Below are 19,674 nucleotides of genomic sequence, written 5' to 3' on the forward strand. Positions count from 1 at the left end.
ATTCTAGCACACATATTGCTGCAGTGAAGTGGAAAAGTTGATTAGCAAGACTACAGAACACACAAGCACACTGCATGAAGAAATCCATGTGTTTATAAAGTATTTGCCAAACAGCATCATAAAGCATTATTTAGGAAGCTTACTTGGTAAGCGACTGCGCCTTCTGCTGTAGAAAGTTCTCCCTTTGTGTTTTAACTGTATGAATACTTTTCTTGTCCAGAAGTTTGGCAGCAGCTGGCATCTTCTGTATAAGAAAGTTGTCAGCAAACCATACAATGTTAGCAGTTAATGTGATGGCTGGTACCTGGGTGGGGGGAAAAAAAAAGAAAGAAAAGGGGAGAAAACATTACAAAGGAGCAACTAACACAAATAAGTACAAGTGCTGTGCCACCATGCATGTTTCATTTATCTCTTCTGAACCACAACACAATTCAGTTTTTCTGCATAACTAGTTTCTACAAAGTATTGTGTTTGTGTTAGAAAAGGTTTCTTGACACCACAGAGTTATTACTACTCTTAGTGATTCTCAGCAGTATTAGGGAATTTAGCAATTTTTTAACACCACCTGATATAAAAAAGCTCCAGTCACCTTTGGACTTAAGATGTCTTTCAAAATGCATGTCTATAACCGCAGCCAAAACCCACAGTATTTATTCAGTCACAACATGCTCAGATTTCAAACAATTTTTATTCTCAGTGCCACGTTAACCTTGAGAAGAAACCTTTTAATGGTAATTTCAAGTTATTTTACCATGCTGCTATGTGAGTGCACAGGTTTTAGACCATCTTTAAAAGGGTTGAGGCAGAAATTATAAAAAGCAGGGAAAATTTAATTCTGTCTTCACATTTGTTTCAGTAAATTATGTGGGGTTTCTCCCAAGTCTGTGCTATGCTATGTAACCGAGCATATTATCCAATTTACTACCAAAGATTCTTTCCCCCCCCTCCCGCTTCATTATTGACAAAAGAATAAAGCACTCACTTTTTTACAGACATCCAACAATGACTTGTAAAATTTCTTGTCTATGGTCCGAAAAATCTGAAAATGCAGTACAAAGAGGCCACAGATGCCCACGTACTTATCTCTCTGGTCAATTTCTGAAGGTTCACCTGCAGAAATACACCTTTTTTGAAGTCTGCTCCCACACGAACAATACAAACAATTTTAGCAACAGTGAAGCTGTCAGGAGAAGCCTGAGCATGTATTACCAAGTTTGGCTTCAACACTTGCAAAAGCTGTGCGAAGAGTATGAGCAAATTCCTCAGCAAATGTGCTGTTCTTTGACACCGAAACTCCACCATTCAGAGAATCAAATTGTTGCTCTATACAGGCCTGAGCAAAAAAGCAAAGGAAAAAAGCATAGGGATAATGTCACAAATTTTGGACCTTTAAATAATAATGATTTCCCGATGGCAGAATACTTCAAGAGCACATTGATTTAAGACTAACTTGAAGTTAAACTTCACAACAGGCAGAGTTTTAATTAGGCTTAAATGATTATAATAGAAAACATTAAAAACCTCTTTTATACCTAATATTCAAAGTCATTATTCACTTCATACTTCTCTTAAGGGGCATTTTGAAGAAACCACTTGATGTGTGAGTGATAATAAACCAGACATGTATTTGCATTATTAGAATACATTAACAACCATTAACTAAACAAGATTATGCAAGTCCCTTGTAGGATGTGTTACATGAACTTTTAGTGCAAAACCTCACACCCCTAGTGGTGGTTTAAGAAAATTATCAAACCCCACACAACAGTGCAAAAAAAAAAAACAAACAAACAAACAAACAGAGACACTTCAGATTTTCTAATGATACCAGTAAAGTTTAATGGAATTGTACTTAAGAATATTTTCCATGCATTATTATTAGGAAGGGGCACTTCCAGGATAGGAGAGGAAACCTCCTGAATGAACACCAGACAAATCCTACTGCCAAATCCTACATATAACGAAGTTTTTATACCACTGTAACCAACATCAGAGAAATACAAGATCAAAAATAGATATCTGGTAGCAATGTCCCTTTGAAAGAATAAGACAAATATTGAGTCATTATTTATCCCCATTTTCACTTCTGGAGGCTTGTACAGACCAAATCATCTTCCCTGTGCCATTTAAGATGTAACAGTAAGAACTGAGCAATGGGCCTGTTCAATTGACTCTGCTGTGACCAGATTCAGCAACGCTATCCTCTGCCCACTACCACAACATCTGATTTCACTGTCTCACGTACACACTTTTCTAAAAACAGATGGTTTCTTGTATGAACACACTTCAGTTTACTGTATTCAAAAAGTAATAACCCTTCTCATCTGCTTGTACACTTGCACTTTTCTGGGATATACATCACTGAAGTGGTACCTAATGACATCACCTGTTTCATATGCCAAGAATGAGACAAAATACATAGCAAGAGGTTACAACTAACATATATTGAAGATTACTGAGGAGACTAACCTACAGCTAAAACAAAGTGGACCTATGATATGTAGGTCTGACCACTATTAAAATATCTGGTGAAAAAACAGACTCCCTGATAATACACAGTCCTAACACCAAGCTTTCTGTAAACAGTAAGCATTAACTGCTACCATTCAAAGCCCAGCACAGTTCTAGCACATGAGAAGAGCAAAGGAAGGATCTTACAATAGAGCCTTTCTTCCTCCCTGCCTGCCCCTCAACCCCATGCACAGATGCAAGAGCCAAATTCACACATCAATGTATCTGGAACAAAACAAAATGAAAACAAACCAACCATTCTAAAAAGTGTCACTTTTGTTTCTTCTGTCATACTGGGAAAGATAAATTTCATTACCTGAAATATCATCCCATCAAGGAGCTGGCATTCCAGTTTTAACAGTAGCTTTTCAAATGGCTTCAGTTTATCTTCTTGAATCCCAAACTTAGAAGGGTTGTGATGGACTGATTTGAGCAGCCTGTAAGGAGTATGTATGTGGAACACACACATACAACACAAAACATGCAAACAGTTTTATCACACCCTGTACTATTTTGATAATAGGCTTTAATTGCCCACATCTGTGCACATTAGGAAAAAAAAAAAAGGCACACAAAAACCCCCACTAAACCCACAACAAAACCCTCTAGGATCTTCATAAGCCATTTGCATTTGAGTAATTTCCACTTATTCAGGCTTTAAATGAAACAGTTGTTATTCCACAAATTAACTACCTTTAATTGCTGACTCTGCTTAAATTTGTATGCCCATTCCCAGACAGAGTCTTAGATTGAGTTCTGTACAAAATCAGATTTGTTATGGAATACATTTTAAACCCCACCAGTTATTACTGTTTGTCAAGATGCTTACCATGTATTGCAAATGTAACGTTCAGCACCTTAAAAACTTATTGGTGCTTTTAGAAGGACACAGTGGAAGCTCAGCCCTGCTCTTCATTGAGATGCCTGAAAAACTCCTGGAGCTACCACAATTCATGTCCCCACACTGACTGTCTTGGAATAAAGACAGATGCACCTTTTATGTTGGGGGAGTATTTTTCACACCATCAGAGACACACCTCTTATACATGGTCCAGTGATCTTTCAGAGTGGCATGATTGTCAATTATTTCATCCAGAGTGATTAAGACCATAAGCAACTCTCCCAAATGCTCATACATTGCCTATTAAAAAAAAAAGAAAAAAAAGATGGTAGTTATTGAAGAGATTATTGCAGTCATAAGTGGCATATACAATTTCAATTAAAGTTACTTTCAATATACTATCAGTCAATAGGGCACCAGCTACAGAGTTAAATTGGAGATTTCTTGGTTTGGCAGCTTAAAGATGTAGCATTTCTTGTAGTGACACAAGGAATATTAGTTTGCCTGCAGGCCCTGCTTTAAGTTCACTGGCCAATTTCAACACTGAAAGTAGGATTTTTTTAAATTGTCTACATGCAAAAGCACATATTGCACACATTAAAGGGAGCACGCAAACACTTTCCAGCTCAGAAAGCTACAATATGACAGAAATTGAGATACTAGTCCTTTCCATACAAGGGCCAGAAAAAGGCAATTAACAAAACAAAAACTTAAAAGCATATTCCAGATTGAAAGTTGCACTTGAAACCCACTTTCTTGCTACTTTTCTCTGGACAAATGATCAACATATACATATATAAACATAACCAAAAGGGCTCCAAACTATTCCCACCTGAAAATGAACTCCAGATGTCTCTATAATTTTAGGTGCAGTCCTGTAGATAAAATAAATATTTCAGTACCTTTTTAATCCTTAGAACAGAACATATTTATCATTCTATATCATGCTGGGCTCTTTGTTTCTTAGGGTATATTTTTCTTTATCAACACAGTAACTCCAGAAAACAAAAGAACATCAAAATTAGATTAGAAATAAATGCTTTGTGAAATCTGTGTGCTATCATGAAATCTAATATCGCATTTTAAAATGTACAGCATGACTGCTTCAAACCACTGACTGTAGTCCATGCCTACATGTATCAACAGTTCTAATTCAGCTATACTAACAGCAGTCTTCATATGTAACACTCTTGTGACCCAGAAGTACAAAGTCACTTCACATATTTAAATCAAGCCATGTCTAAGCTATACATCCAGCATCATATAGAAAGTCTACCTTGTGCTCTAGCATAAGACAAAAAGTAAAACAAATAGAACTGAGAAAAACAATGCTATCCTACCTGCTGTGGGGAATTAATCAAAAGCCACACAGTTCTATTCAGAGCTAAACTCTCCTCAGAGTTTTCAGAGTAGCTAAGCACAAAGAAGCTCAACTTCAGGTTAAAACCATGGTTGTTCTGTGAGGAATATATACTAATATTTATGTATTTAAAACAGACTGTGGAAGTGACCTGATTTTTTAAGCTTCTGAAGCTATTGGTATCCACTCTATCAGTCAACAGAAGTAATCTCTCAAACAGAGCAAGGACGAAAATGTAATTTTATCTCTTGGTCATAAACACTCTGAAACCTCAGTTCTATCAAAAAACAAAAAAAAAAAAATGAATTCTTCCATCTCATTAGATTAAAAGAACTGTCTTTTCTGAAAATAAAACAAATCCACTTCCATAGCAGCTTATGAAGCCCAAACTTGCACAGCAAAGCACTCTCCCTATCTCTAGACAACAATATCAAAAAAATTACCATGCCTTAGGCCGAACATTCGTATTTTATACATTTGCTTAAGTATAAAAAACAATATAGCATTTTAAGAAATAATTACTTGTTGCTGGTATAGAGAACAGCCAACTGATGCACTACATTCACCACCACTTCGTAACACCGGGTAACAAAGCAAGACAGTTCCTGAAATGCAAAAAAATAAAATGCATATACATTTATAGAGCCTCCTCACACACAGGGTGTCATTACATCCAAAATACTGAACATCAACCAATGAACTTTCAGCCCAAGCTCCAACTGCACTGCTAGTGCAAGTGAGCAGGCAGACCTACAGTATGACAGAAAACAACACACCAACAGCTCAGAAAAAGGATCTGGAACTAAGCTAAGAAGCCACTGAACACAAGCTTCCAGTACAACTTGGACTATTTATACTATTGGTTCAATTTATCAAACACAGTAAGAAGTGACTTGACAATGTGCCCAAGTACTTCCAGAGTTAAAATCCCTGAGAGCAAAGGCTGTACTTTTTCCCCACTTTCAAGAGTCATACACTTGAAGCTCTTGGGAGCTGGTGATAGCCAAATTCACATTTTAAATCAACACAAGCCTGTACCTACTGTAAAAGTGCTAAGACACAAAATACTGCTTTCAAAGAAATGTCTTGGAGAGGTATGCTTGACTAAAGCAGAATTCGAGCTCAGTTAAATAACAAAACTGAGCAAGAAGTCCAACTCTAACCAAGTAAAGGACTATCGTAATTTCTATTTTAACAAGGCATTTCCTCAGCAACAAGATAAATGAATCTGTGTTTCCCTTAACTGCAGTAGTATTTACTCATTAATGCACCCTGTAATCCCACCAGGGAAAAGTCAGCATGCAATGAGTCTAGCCAGTCAGCACACAGACAGCTTCACAGCAGACAGCCCACACTGGCTACCCAGCCAGCCTGCTGTTCCTGCCAGAAGACTGCCTTGGCTAGCAGCTGAATTCTGTCTTCCTCTCCATCAAAAATAGAACTTATTTGGGCTTCTGCCTTCTATTAGTCACCAGTTTTCACAAAACATAAGTGTCATTACATCTCACACTTGTATTGCTCTAACAAATGCAGCTGAGATAAGCCAACAGGTTTCAGAGGAATGGATAATAAACAATTAAGATCATGTTTCCTAGGGAAGGGGCACCAGCTGCCACTTTTAAACTTTCAGGAAACGGTCCAATTAACAGCACAGGCATATCAGCAGCTACATAACACTAACTAGATTATCTGTTTATTGGAGTTCTTCAACTACACTGTCTTCTGCAGGATCATGAGTACCTAAACGATGCTGCAAAACACTAGTTTAATAATTTTTAAAAATATTTTGATATAGCAAATTTGAGGCTATTACATCTAGTTAATCACGAAATCCTGAACTCAGAAGAGCCAAAAAGCCCTTGGGTGGATATTAGCTCTATGAAATCAACATTTCGCCTCTTTTGTCACCTTCATTCATATTTTCACACTGCCCCAGGGGATATGCTCATAGCACTGACTAGAACTGCATTTCCCAGTCTGTGGATGTAGATTTCTGCTGAGTGGATTTAGGGGAATGCAACAGTTGAAAAACAGCAAAGCCAATAAGGAGTAAGTTTTCCTCACAGCTTTACCCAAAGCAATACACACGTTAGCACGGTAACCCTCCTTTTGGGGCAACATCCTGCATCTCCCTTCTTTCCAAGTTGCTCATCAGAAAGTCATCATAGCATACATGCAGAGCGGGCTCACAAGCAATACTACTGTATTTTTGTGTAGCATTTACCCTAAGAATAACCACATCAGCATATACTCCACAAATAAAACTTGTTCTACAGAGTAGGTTTGCAATGCACATAGATACCCAACCAGTCAGTCACCCTGCTCTCAACTTCTACCTGGACAGAACACCCTGGCAGGGAAGGAAAAAAAAAAAAAGTCTGGAAAAACACAACTGTACAGCAGCCGCATTTCAGAACCACTAAAAGGTCTCAAACATCTGTTGGAAAAGATATAGAGGACAAAGGATGGAAATGACAAAGCTGATAGGACAAAGCTTGAAAAATGGGGAAAATAGCCCGACCAAGATATCCTAACAACTGCTCCTGAGCATAGTAAAAGAGGCTGAGCAACAAGTTCCTATAGCACTCAACCTGTTATGATTCACTAAATCCTTACTGTCATGCTACTACACAGCAAGAACAGGAATTTTAACATTTGTTAAACTCAAATTTGTTTACACATTTTGGAAGCTTTCTCTTTCTGCAGATTTTCTGCTTCAACGGATACTGTACTACAACCAATAGCGCATAAAAATATAAACATTTTTGGGAACAGGACAGTCAATTAAGCTATATTAAAGACAAAAAAATTCCATACACTGTAACTCAAGAGCACAGGAAACATTCAGAAGAAACACAGATCCCAATTTCATGCATAGGACCCTGATAACAACCAAACTGTACAGGAAATAATGCTGTTCCCTAAAAATTTGAGTGAGGCACAAGCAATTTTTTTGCAGATACATATTTTAATTTTGCTTTTTTCTATCAGCTAAAAAAAAAATGAAACAATCCATTCCAAGTGTTCAATGAAAACTAAAACTTGCTAATCAAAACCATAAAAATAGGTATCTTTAACTTCACCGTCAAACAAAACAACTTCATCTTCTCTTACTGAAATTCTCAAGCAAATTCTAATTTCTTTGAGAAACGATTACACAAGCTGTAATTTCTTCCCTCATTAGACTTCCAGTATCTAAAGCACTGTGTGGCATGTTAGCTGGCTGTGACAGGTCTGCAGGCAAAACATAATAATGTATCAAATGATTGCAATGCCTTTCAGCAGGATGCAGGCAGGATACTGCAGACTGTTAAACCTACTTTGCAAGTAAAATTAAGATTATGATTGCTGTCAAAACAATCAAAACATACTTTACCTGCAAGAAAGAAACAAATCTTCCCATCTGTATTTGGCAATCTCCCTCTACCATGCTGGAATCTGTGGCTAAAAAGACAAACATTTGTGAATGCTTTCAAAAGCCTGTGTCATATCTGTTCATTTAACATTGAAGCTTGCCCGCCAAGCCATTTGTTTGTCATACAAGTAGAGCACATTATTATAAGCATAATGACAGAGCCTTGAAAGCTTTTGCTTTCCTAATCTGGACCTTTGAAGTTTCTTTCTCCTTAGAAAATGTATTGTTTACAAGCTAGACACAAAACAGGAAAAACATTCCCATAACCTGAAATAAAGAATACCAAACATACTTCTTGGAAGACATGTATTATACAACTTGATATAAGTTTCCATTTTTAAAAGTCTGTATGAAAGCACTAGGTATTTATATTGGAAGGAACACTGACTGGAGATTACTTAACTGAAAGAAAACACTACACCATTAATCAGAAGAAAAAGCCGTGCAGCATACAGTCTCCTCAAGAAATTGATTTTTTCTCCCTACATATCATCCTGCACAAAAGAACTGGCCCATCACAACAGCTTCAAAGCATAGCCTGTATGACTAAGTACACTAACACGATACCATGAGAAATGGGAATTACAGCACCAATGCCAAATTGTTGCAGGCTGGAGCAGCTGCAATACCACCTGACAAAATATAGTCTTCTTAATGTGACGACAGATTAATGCTCTAGACTGGAAATTTTTCTACTGAGCAAAAATGGCTTACCCTTGCAAGTTAACCCGCATAAGAAATGAAAGTCTATTGCTTCATAAAATATGATCTTTTAGAACAGCCATCAGAGACTAAAGGAGTCTTCATACTTCTTCAAGATGAATGTCTGGGACAAGATTCTAAAGATTGCATGGTTTCCCCTTTACACACTTAGTATATGTTCCACAGAATACCATCCAACTAACTTCTTTAAAGTTCCTAGACTAGTCCTAGGCACTCCAAGAACAAGACTAGAAAAAAATAAAATGTTTCTTCATACAGACAGCAAAGGCCAGCACAGTACTTGCATGTATTTCAATCATCCTTGCGCCAGTAACTTTGATAGCTGTTCCAAATAAGCAAGCTTGCTGTTATCAAAGAAGAGCTACCTAACCCACAGAAGCCTGACTTCTCAGTTACTGTCATTCTCAAGTGTCCCCTGAAAAACATCCATCAGAAACAATCAGCTTCTGTAGTAGATTAATCTGCAATAGTCTGACTTCTTTCGTGCTAGAGGAATGGAGTTTTCACGGATCTCCTAGTGTCATTTTGGCAGCATATCACTTTCTTGTAAGATATTTAAAATCATGGCTGATAGGAAGCGAGAATTTATGAAGAAAAAACCCAACCCCACACTTCTACACATTCCTTAACTGAACCACAACAGCCATCCTATACAGCACTCAAAAGAATGATGGTAAGTGCCTTGCTCAAAGATTTCATACTCCCCAATACTTCTGTCATGGTCAATGCTCTTGGAATGCTTTTAAAAAGCCTTTTTACAAGATTGCTATGAAAAATCCTTCCCTTTCTCTCAAATTTCTGAAACAGAAAACAAAGTTGGGTGATGTGTCTCTAAATCAATTCATTTGTATCTTCAGTCCTCAGGATCAAGCTGTGTGCTTATTCCCAGGCTAACATCCTTTAAAGTGGAAGTGTAAGACCAGTCTTTCAGAGGAGTTAGCAGTTTAACTCAAGACACAAAAGCAGCTTTCATCTAAAGCAAGGTCTCATAATTTGTTAATTGAATTGACTTACTTTCACTTATTCTCCTGTATGATGTCATGGTCTAAACAGTAGTACAAGGTCTATTACCTGCATTTGAAGGCCACACATGGCAACTTCTCTTGAACAACTACATTGCACAAGAGAAATAGGCAGAACTTGGTCCAAGTTACTTATTAACAGTTCCTCTGTTTTTTTAAAATCAAATTGCAGATTTATTGTTTTACTACAATCACTGTAAAATCTAGTCCCAACAGAAAATGAGTTGGTTTAGGATGCATTTACATGTGAAAAACAGGCTTTCAGTGCTGTGCTTTGAAAAACATCTCCCACAGTATATAAGCTGTACATTATACATTTAATACAACCTCAACAGCCCAAACTCACTACTTCTCATGTAAATAAGGCTGCAACAAAACTTCCTGTTAATGTAACAATGCTTACTGCAGGTAACAGGGCTTTACACATAAATCTCATTGTTATCTTAAGCTAACTCAGGACACTAACATATATCCCTATAAGCTCCAAGTCTGTACTTTAGTGTTCATCAGTCAAAGACAGAGAGAAAGCATGTTTCCATGTTATTAAATTACAGTTACTGTAGCATTTAATATAACCCGAAGCAACACCACAAAACTAGAAGCTTTTATGATAAAGGGAGTTACTTACCTCCTTCTCCATAAAACAAAAGGCCATTATAAAATTTCGTTTCTGCCTAACAACAAAAGCAAGAAGTATTTTTTTAATAAATAGAATATATGTAATTGTGCTACAAAATTTAGGTATCATTAGCTAGTCAGTTTGCAAATATTTTCACACACAGTAATAAAAGACAGCTGAACTTACCTCATATTTTAACTTCTTTATTTCACAGCAAAGAGCAGCATAAACAGTTATCACTTTGTTTAGAACCTAGACTCACAGAGGGGGGAAAAAACCCACAAACATTACAAATTTATTCACATTTAGAGGGCTTGCTTTTAGCTAGAATAACTCTGTGTTTTTAAATTTCTTTTTCTTTAAAGCATAAAGCACTTACTTTGTTTTCTGTCTTTATGAGCTCCAGTAAGGAAGACTGTTCATATGGCAAAAGCTAAAATTTAAAAAATAAATAATACTTAAAACCCAAGCAAACAAAAAAGCCCAAGCAAACATAAAAGCCACACATCACCAACAAACATTACCCCAAACCAAAAAATGAACAACAAATAATGGTTAAAAATACATTTATCCAACCAGGTATGCATTTCTCCCCCCCCCCCCCCTCAATTTAATCTCAAATAGGGTCAGTAGTAAGACAGCAATAACTGCACATTACTGGCAACCTACAATGCAGGAAACCTTTGCTCTTCACATTTAAATGGAAATACCTTTCACTCTAGGCAGAAACACAAACAACTACTGGTATATTATATACTGCCTACAAGAATCTATTTGGAAAGCAAAAGCATAGTTACTACAGAGCATGTAAAAAAACCTCCACAGCTCAGAAAACCTAAAAACATTAATTAAGCATCTCAAATGTAAGAAACAGGACACATCATGAGTATATCTATGCAGGGACTGAGATTTTGTACTGAAGTCAGCCGTGATACTGACTAGTTCATACATGTCTAGCACTGTGGTGCCCCTACACATAATTTATGCAAATTATTCAGAGAGATGATTGCTTGAGAGTGCATCTTCTGCACAAAGTCCATATTGTAACAAAAGCACTTTTAAATGGCATTTGTAAATCCATTGAGAGAAAAAACAACATTCCACAGAAGAAAGAGAAGTTATGACCAAAGAAACAGCCACCTCTTAGAGGACCTGGGCCATTAAGTCAAAATAGAACTACAAATACATGCACACTTTGCTTTGCAGGTATACAACTATTAGTGAGCTCTTTTGAAACCCAAATGCCCAGATAAAAATGCCAGCACCCACAAGGAAAAATTTTGCTGGAATTAACATTTCCAAGCCATGAAGAACTGTAAGTTAATTTAACTTCCACTAGAGTTCAAAAGACTGGGAAACAGTAATATGAAAACATCTTTTTATATGCATCAATTTATTACTTGATAATTAAAACAGTATTAACTAGGTTTCTCAAACACAAAAGTCAAAGTTCTAAGAACACAAAAGCATTAAGCTTTTACTTCTCAGGTTCTGAAGGGAAAGAAGAATTAGGAAAACAACAGCTGCAATGCATATTAAATATATGAAGACCTTTAAGGCAATGGGATCAAGACTGAAGTCCCAAACGTCTCCAACAGAGTCATCCAAGGCATCTTCAATTCTCTTGAGCTGAGATGTATACTCCTCAAGAAATTTTCCATAATTCTTCAACTGCACTTCAGCATGAATTTCTGAAAAAAATACAACATTAGTACAGCTTTACAGACTGTTTAGTAAACTGCAATATCAAAAACTTTTTCAAGAAAAGTTTTCATTTGTTGCTATTTGGCTCCAGTACTGTATTCCTCATTTTACTGCAGCGTTTTCCTTAATGCAACAGTATCTTTCATACAAAGTTCTTATTTGTTTACAAAAAAAAAAAAAGTGTCAGTTTAAAAGAAATTCAAATACTACTTCAAAAATATCAAACATCAAAGCAATTTGCAGACTATTTTTTTTTAATTTACATATATTTTTAAACTTAAGATCGTGACAATCACATCTAGGTGCTGGAAATGAAACAACTGCAGAAATCTTAACACAGTAGGTGATTCTACCAGTCAGCTGAACCATTACATATGGAATTATACTCCAACTTTGAGGCAATATGCCTGATCATTTTGGCCTGAGTAGCAGCTGTATTAGTAGCAATCCTCTTTCCACTCTCTCCCTGCTACCTCTCAGTAAGTTATTTGGGCATTATATGGGAAGTTTGTCTTTTAATCATTCCTCCCACTTACAAATTCACCATTTCCAAGCAGAATTTTTCTGCCATTTAGCACATGACATTGAAAGACATGGCTGTCATGTTACTGTTTCCAGCAACCAGGTTCAAAAAGTAACATTCAGCTGTTGAACACCAACAACAGTGTAATGAATTAGCAAAGCCAAGTCTATAAGCAATTGGTCCACAAAAGTTACATGCACTGTATCCTGACTTTCTTTTTTCTTCCCACATTAAGACATCCCCCTCTCCTTTCCTATCCCCCCTTCCCCCCACAGTTTACATACAACTACTTAGTTGCATAATCTGAACTACGGACTGAATGATTACAGCTCAAGGCTTCTATGCTCAGAAAGAAAGCACAATCCTTTTTCATGCAAAGACTGAAGTTTCTTCCCCATAACTGGACAACAAATTAATAGCTTGTGATTTTCTGCTATTCATTGAAAATAGAATTGTGTGAAAGCTAGATAATGTAAGTCAGTCGAACTGAACTTTTCCTGAACAAGAATTCAACTTTCATGTAGCTTTATATGTACTTGTTTCATACTTCAGCAACCTGACTGCTCTAGCAAGTGAAAAAAAAGTTCCCTTCTGCATGTTTTAACTTCTATTTGTCCATGTTGCCAATAACTGAGCCAAATGGTAGTTGATGACTACTTCAACAGGAGAGCACTGCTGAATCAACTAGCACTTAAACATTTTTTTGCAGAAATGAAATATTTGACTAAGACACTGCACTGGGCATAAGGGGAGAAATAAGTAAGGACAAATTAGTAACAAAAATGTGGGAAGGACTATGTACACAATGGCTGAGACTGAGAGGAGAAACAACTGCAGTGAAGTCCTGAACCAGTTCTAAGCTAGTACTTTGAAGCCAGCATCAATACCAGCCATATGGACTGAAAAGCCTATCCAAGAAGCACAGTATACTCTCCCACACTAAGTTCTGCATTAGTGCCAGTGGGTTCCTGCTGTACCTGCAGCCTAGACAGTGCACAGACACTGTCAAAGTAAGACGACTGAATTTCATGTAAATGGATCCAAAGCAAGTGAACAAAAAATTCTCCATCAGCAGCATGCACTCCAGACACTGATGTGTAGCCCTTGAGTTGTAGCATTGTATTATTCTCTTCCATCAAATTCATCTCATCTTTCAGGCTCCTTCCAGTGCATCTTTTGGAAGCTTGACTGCAGAAAACCAGTAAGACATTGATGGATGCAGAGCCCTGCAGAACAGAGTTTAACTACCCAGCATGTCAGCTTCAGTACCTCACTGACAGAAAATCTGGAGTACAGAAATTTAGAATTAGAGGGATGCTGTGGTATTCCCCCAATTCCACCTTCTCCTTCCTTTGCACAAAAAAAAAAAAAACCCAAAGAGCAGAGAAACTGACAGAGCCATTGGGGCTTTACAGAAAGAACAGAAAAAGCTTCCAAGTTATACAAGAGCAGGAAACTGGCAATGCTGTTGAAATCAAATCCCTATGAAACGGGCAGCATTTCTCAAATGAAATCTTGCACCAGTGCTCTGCCAGAGGACCCACAAACTGTCACTTTCCCAGCAGCTAACTGACAGATTTTATCAATGCTATAGCTCTCATATATAACTGATATTAACCATTTCCAAATACTTAAATCAGTTACTGATAGCCACTGATGTGCTACCTTGTAGTGATCATGTAAGTGTGAATAATTTCTATTTGAGAGACAAGACAGTAAATGCTATTAGCCAGCCAGAGATAGGCAAGGTTGGACTGATAAAAAAAAATTACTTGGAGTTGGGGGAAGCTTTTTAAGATGCAGGAAAAAAATCCTAAATAAGCTGGCTTACATGAAGAAAGAAAAATAAATCACAGAAAGCAGGTATTTTCTTTCAAGCAGCAGACATACTCCATAAGATCTAATCTGTTTAGAAGAAACTTTGCTTTATTTTCTCCTCAGGTGTTACAATGAAAAGCATTACAATTGGAACAATGCAAGAGATCTGGTCAGCAGTACAGATCCCCCAAATGAATCTTTTTGCATAAAAATCAGCAACGTCAATGCCCAAAGGCCTTATCATCATAGCAGGATTTTCTAGTGCTATGTCCATGAACATCTAGGACAGAGAGGCAATGAACCAGACTTCTATCTTGTGCCCTCAGTTGAGAGCGTTGTAATTGCTAAAGGTTAGTGATAAAGGTCTAAAAAGAAAATAGACAACAGCAACAACAAGTGTTCTTCAAATCACAGGATTTTTCTGCAGCCTTTCTCTAGGTGAATTTTGTATTCTCAATAGATCAGCCTGTTGGATCAACAAGATGGTGGTAATGGAATCACACAAAGGTTTTCCTAGGTGCACTTACTGTCACAGTCAAACTACGGGACATCTGGCATTTTTAAAAAAAACATCACATTTTCTATTCTGCAGCTAGAGAACTGGTCAAACTCTCCGCATGGGACAATTTCAACTTCCACTGAAATACAGATTAAATTAATATGGGACAAACAGTATCATCCCTTGGGGACAACATTACATGTGAAACAGTTGGTCCATGAGTGGTATTTTTCAGAGCAACACCTGATGTAATTAATTTGGTACAGTCCAATTTATAGCATGTATTAATGTGACAACGTTCCCCATTTGGAAAGTAGGTCACCTCCACAGGCTGAGAAAAACGTTAATTTTGATGGGCATGCAAACCCACTGCCAAAGGCTTAAGCATCACAAGGTTTTATTTCATTATTTTTGAAAGATGAAACTGCAAGTGACTGACTGCCCAACTCCACGCAACGGAAGCTGCATACAAGTAACTTATCTCGATGTGACTTCTATTGCTAACCGAGGAAGCAGCTGTAAAGACTTGTGAGCCAAGAGAAATGGTCGGGAAGGAAAGCAAGCTCATCCCCACGACAAGCATCTGTTCCTCCTGCCCGGGTCGTGCAACAAAAAGTCACGCAAGCCTGCCTGCCCCCTCCCTGCCACACCAGAGGCAACTCCCCAGGGAAGATAAAAGAGGAAAGGTTGGAAAAGCCACTCTCTCAAACCCGGCCCCAACAACTATGGAAAGAATGGTGGCAGTAAAAAATGTCACCGCAACAGCCCACCCCCGTAGGCCTGACCGGAGGAGGAGCAGTACTGCGCTGGCGGCCGGGGGAAGGGGCGCGGCGAGTGGCCGGCTCTCCGCAGAGGGCAGGGACCGTGAGGAAGGCTGGGGAGGTGACCGCCCTCAGCTCCCACGATTGCTTCCCCCTCCCTCCCGTTCCCACCGGTGATTGCAGCGACGTCGAGGGGCCAGAAGGGCTCCGGGAGGGACCCAGGGTCTCCTCAGCCTTTGCCTCCCCCACTCTGTGGCGGTTACCGCCGCAGGACTGCTGGCCCAGTGCTAGCCCCTTCCGTGCCGCCCTCGCTCACTCTGCGAGCCGTCGTCGAGGCGGTCGAACTCCCAGTCCGGAGAGAGGGTCTCCAGCGCCATCGCCAGCGCCCGGCAGCAGCTCCCCCTCCTCCCCTGACTCAGGCGCACGAGACTTCCTGCCCCGCTCCCGCGCCGCACTCTGGGAAATGGAGGCGAGGTGTGTCGGGGAGGAGCGTGCCTGGACTCTGAGGGAGGCGGCATGGCGTGGGCGGCTGCGCCCCCGCCAGGACAGTAGTGGTGCACCATCGCCCGCCCTCGCCTCACGAGCGCCCCCAAGGCTTTACCGCGCGCTGTGCGCTTTTCTCGGCCTTCGGCTCCCTCGCGGCTTTGGTACCCTCACCGCTCGGCGACCCTGTTCGTAGGCGCCAGGGGCGCCAAGTGGTTACCCCGCGGCGAACGTCAGGGGGTGCGGAGAGAAAGCAGGCGCTGCGCTTCGGCTCCGTGGAGGGGAGAAGGAGCGTGGCCGTAACCGCCGCGGGCAGTGCCGCTTGCCCAGGTTCCTGTGGAGCGGGCAGCGGCTCCTCTGAGGTGCGGTGGGGCAGAGGAGTCCTCGCTTTTCGCCTCTTGACTCCCAGCATCTGTGAGCAGATCATTTGGCCCTGTCTCCGAGGTGCTTGGGCTTTGGGAGCTTTTCTGCTTTCCCCGTGGTGTACAAGGCCCCAGCCCGAGTCCCTCGCGCACCGATTCCACACCTCATGACGCTAAGAGGGAAAACGCTGCCGAGTGCAGTCGGCAGAGTGCGACCCCTTCCAGCGCTTCCCTTTTCTGATGCTGGAGGAGGAGAAGGGTGGGAGGAACTATCCAAGCTCTCCGGGAGGGTGTGGAGCTCAGAGACAGCTGCACGGGGTGACTGCTGCAATGGTGTCATCTAATTGTCTCACTGTCATTTGTTGTCATATGGAGCCACGAGGTACTTACCTGCATGAGATCCATCGAATTTTTTTCAAAGCCTTGGTGAGTGTAATATCGAAGAATAAAAATAGAACTTCTTTGGATAGCAAGGGCCATTTAAAATGACCACAATAATTACATTACCACAGCAGAATTCTGTAGCATCAGCAGAAGAGGAAATGGCTTCAAAAGCAGTGACACCAGAAGCATGAGCAATTTCAGTAGGGAAAGAACACTAAAAATAGCAACTCCAGTGAGAGATGTATCAGTAAATGTAGGATCATCCATAAAAGCTAACTCTGTGATGCATCAGATCTGAAAACAGCACCTACTGTAATTGTTTTCTGATTTAAAGGAATCCATCCTTTGGAATATATTGAATTTAAGAGTTTCTGGGGAAGTTGGCAGATTTATTGTTGAGTTTTTGCATATTTAAAGTGCATCATAAGAGGCTAACCTCGGTTTGAGAAAGGTGAGATTGAATTTAGTTTTGTGTAAAATAACACAAACAATGTTTGGAGTAACTTTTTGTTTGTGTTTAAAAGAGAGAACAATATTTTGGTATATTTTGTCAAATGATCATAATGTAAATGTGTCTCCACCACTCATGAGCTTCTGTGCAGTTTTGAAATCTCTAAAAGTTTAACTGTGCAGAACATTGACAGCTAGCATTGAGCACAAAGGTGTCTAAGGAGATGATAAGTATCACAGAGAATGAAAACACAATTTATGCTAGAGTTTACAGATTGCATTCTGTGTACAGCTGTGCAGATTCAGCTTATATTGAAATCAGCAAAGCTGCTATACATTTTTTCAAAGCCAAGGTATGTCTTCCAGTTTTGAAAAACAAAGTAACAGAACACTGTTTCTACAAACCATTTATGATTCCTTTGAAATAAATACTGTTTCTTTCAGTTATGGAAGACTGCACATATAAACAAAGGCTTTCACACTTTTTAATAAGTAGTCACCACGATTTTTGTTACCCGTCTCAGAAAAACACGTCCTTGAATTCTGCAGAATGGTACAAGAGAGAAACTTGTAGAATGAACACTTGGTAGGGCCCTTCCTTCCCCAGATCTGAACTGAATTTGTAAAGAAAGAAACACTGTAGGACTGGTTATTGCAAGGTTGTGAGGTCATTGAAACTGCATGCAAGATAGCCCAAATGGTCAGCCTATGAAATTGCCACCCCGAAGAGTGCACTGTGATCCCCACTGCATAAGCTGATGTAACCCTTCCTTTGAATATGGAAAAAAGAAAATAATTTTAAAAGATAATGTATTGAAATAGAGCATTAAAAAAAAAATAAAGAATGAGCAAGAGGCTCCATAACTGGGGAAAAAAAAAAAACAAACCCCACAATTTGACACCAGACTCAGGTACACCAGCTAAATTTTATGCTGCCATTCATGATACAGTTACTTAAGTTACTTATTACTGGGTTTTCCTTCATCTCTCTAGGTGGCAGCATTTTGTTGCTTGCACTGGATTTATTTAGGTCAGTTCTAGATGGTCCTAGAATTTCTGTTTTCTCTCAGAATCTGCTTCAGACTTTGTCTGGAAGCTGACTGTTTTAGTGGCAGCAAGTCTAGCTCAGCTAGACTTAGTGAATGGCCTAATGCTGTTTGCTCGTGTGAAATTATTGATGATTTTATAATTTCTCAAAGTTGGATGACAGCTTCCATTTGTATCAGGAAGCTTTATTTTATACAAGCTTATAGGAAGTTGCTAAGATTGCTCAAATCTGCTAGTATCTTTAGATAAAGCATTAGTCAGAAGAGTCTTTAGATTTCATTTAACACGGTGATTTTTGGTAAGTTAAACATTACAGAACACAGACATAGTTGAGAAAACAATAATTTATTTTGACCAGACCAAAATGATCATGGAAATAAAATTTCATATTGGGCTTATAGAAAACTTTAACATAGCATTCAAATTATTTTAGGAACAAATTACTTTATATTATTATTTTTTAAAATTGCTTTTTGTTTATACAGGCAAAACTCCAATAAGATTGATAGAAATGTAGTTATTTATAGGAAAAAAGAATTTGGCTTGCTGGATCTGCAGGAAACCAGCTGTGCTATACATTCCTCATCTGTGGAACATTTAGTGTTCAGCTCTCTGAATCTTTCAAGTAAAATAAAGTTCTTGCTCAAAGATTTTGTGGCAGGGTTCCCAGAAATGATTTACGATCTGAAATTTGCTCTTTGCAACTTTGTTCCACAAAGATACTGACTACTTTTGCAGAGGTTTCTATTCTATTGAATGGAATTTGAGAGACTTCACTTATGCATGTGAGTAAGGCATTTCCTAGTCCTTTCTGCTGGTTAAATGGATAGAATAATTAGATTTCATCATTAAATATATGACTAATTCTGGTTACTCTGGAAAAATCAAATGTCAAACATAAGCTTTTAAATTATTGTCTAGATGGCAGAAAATATGTCAGTAGGTTGTGAAAACCTTACCATTATGTGGGTGTCTGGCCCAAAATTAAATTAAGACTTGGGGGGGGGGGGGAGGGGGAAGGAAAAAAAAGGGGGGAAAAAAGACAAGCAAGTTTTCAATATAAATGTTGTAGAGACAAAACAAGAAATAACTTTCCCATGAAATATTGCTTCAGCAAGTGGAAAACCATGAGAAGTTTCTGTTATGTAAAAT

The 19,674-nt window shown here is 38.9% G+C and overlaps 1 protein-coding gene across 2 annotated transcripts in view; it reads right to left on the minus strand.

Moving 5' to 3' along the window:
- The window catches only part of WASHC4 (WASH complex subunit 4), a 36,404-nt gene extending 20,231 nt beyond the window's left edge, over nt 1–16,173 (minus strand). For both annotated transcript variants that reach the window (XM_054386665.1, XM_054386666.1), the window contains exons 1-13: nt 16,113–16,173; nt 12,043–12,182; nt 10,871–10,924; nt 10,678–10,743; nt 10,501–10,546; nt 8,089–8,156; nt 5,235–5,317; nt 4,185–4,227; nt 3,549–3,652; nt 2,828–2,948; nt 1,210–1,333; nt 983–1,110; nt 144–304 (exon numbers count right to left, since the gene is read on the minus strand). In XM_054386665.1, coding sequence (XP_054242640.1) covers nt 144–304; nt 983–1,110; nt 1,210–1,333; nt 2,828–2,948; nt 3,549–3,652; nt 4,185–4,227; nt 5,235–5,317; nt 8,089–8,156; nt 10,501–10,546; nt 10,678–10,743; nt 10,871–10,924; nt 12,043–12,182; nt 16,113–16,173 — 1,199 coding nt within the window. The remainder of the gene's footprint in view (nt 1–143; nt 305–982; nt 1,111–1,209; nt 1,334–2,827; nt 2,949–3,548; nt 3,653–4,184; nt 4,228–5,234; nt 5,318–8,088; nt 8,157–10,500; nt 10,547–10,677; nt 10,744–10,870; nt 10,925–12,042; nt 12,183–16,112) is intronic.
- Nucleotides 16,174–19,674: the final 3,501 nt, after the last annotated feature.

This window comes from Indicator indicator, chromosome 14 (genome assembly GCF_027791375.1).
Source record: "Indicator indicator isolate 239-I01 chromosome 14, UM_Iind_1.1, whole genome shotgun sequence".
Classification (NCBI taxonomy): domain Eukaryota; kingdom Metazoa; phylum Chordata; class Aves; order Piciformes; family Indicatoridae; genus Indicator; species Indicator indicator.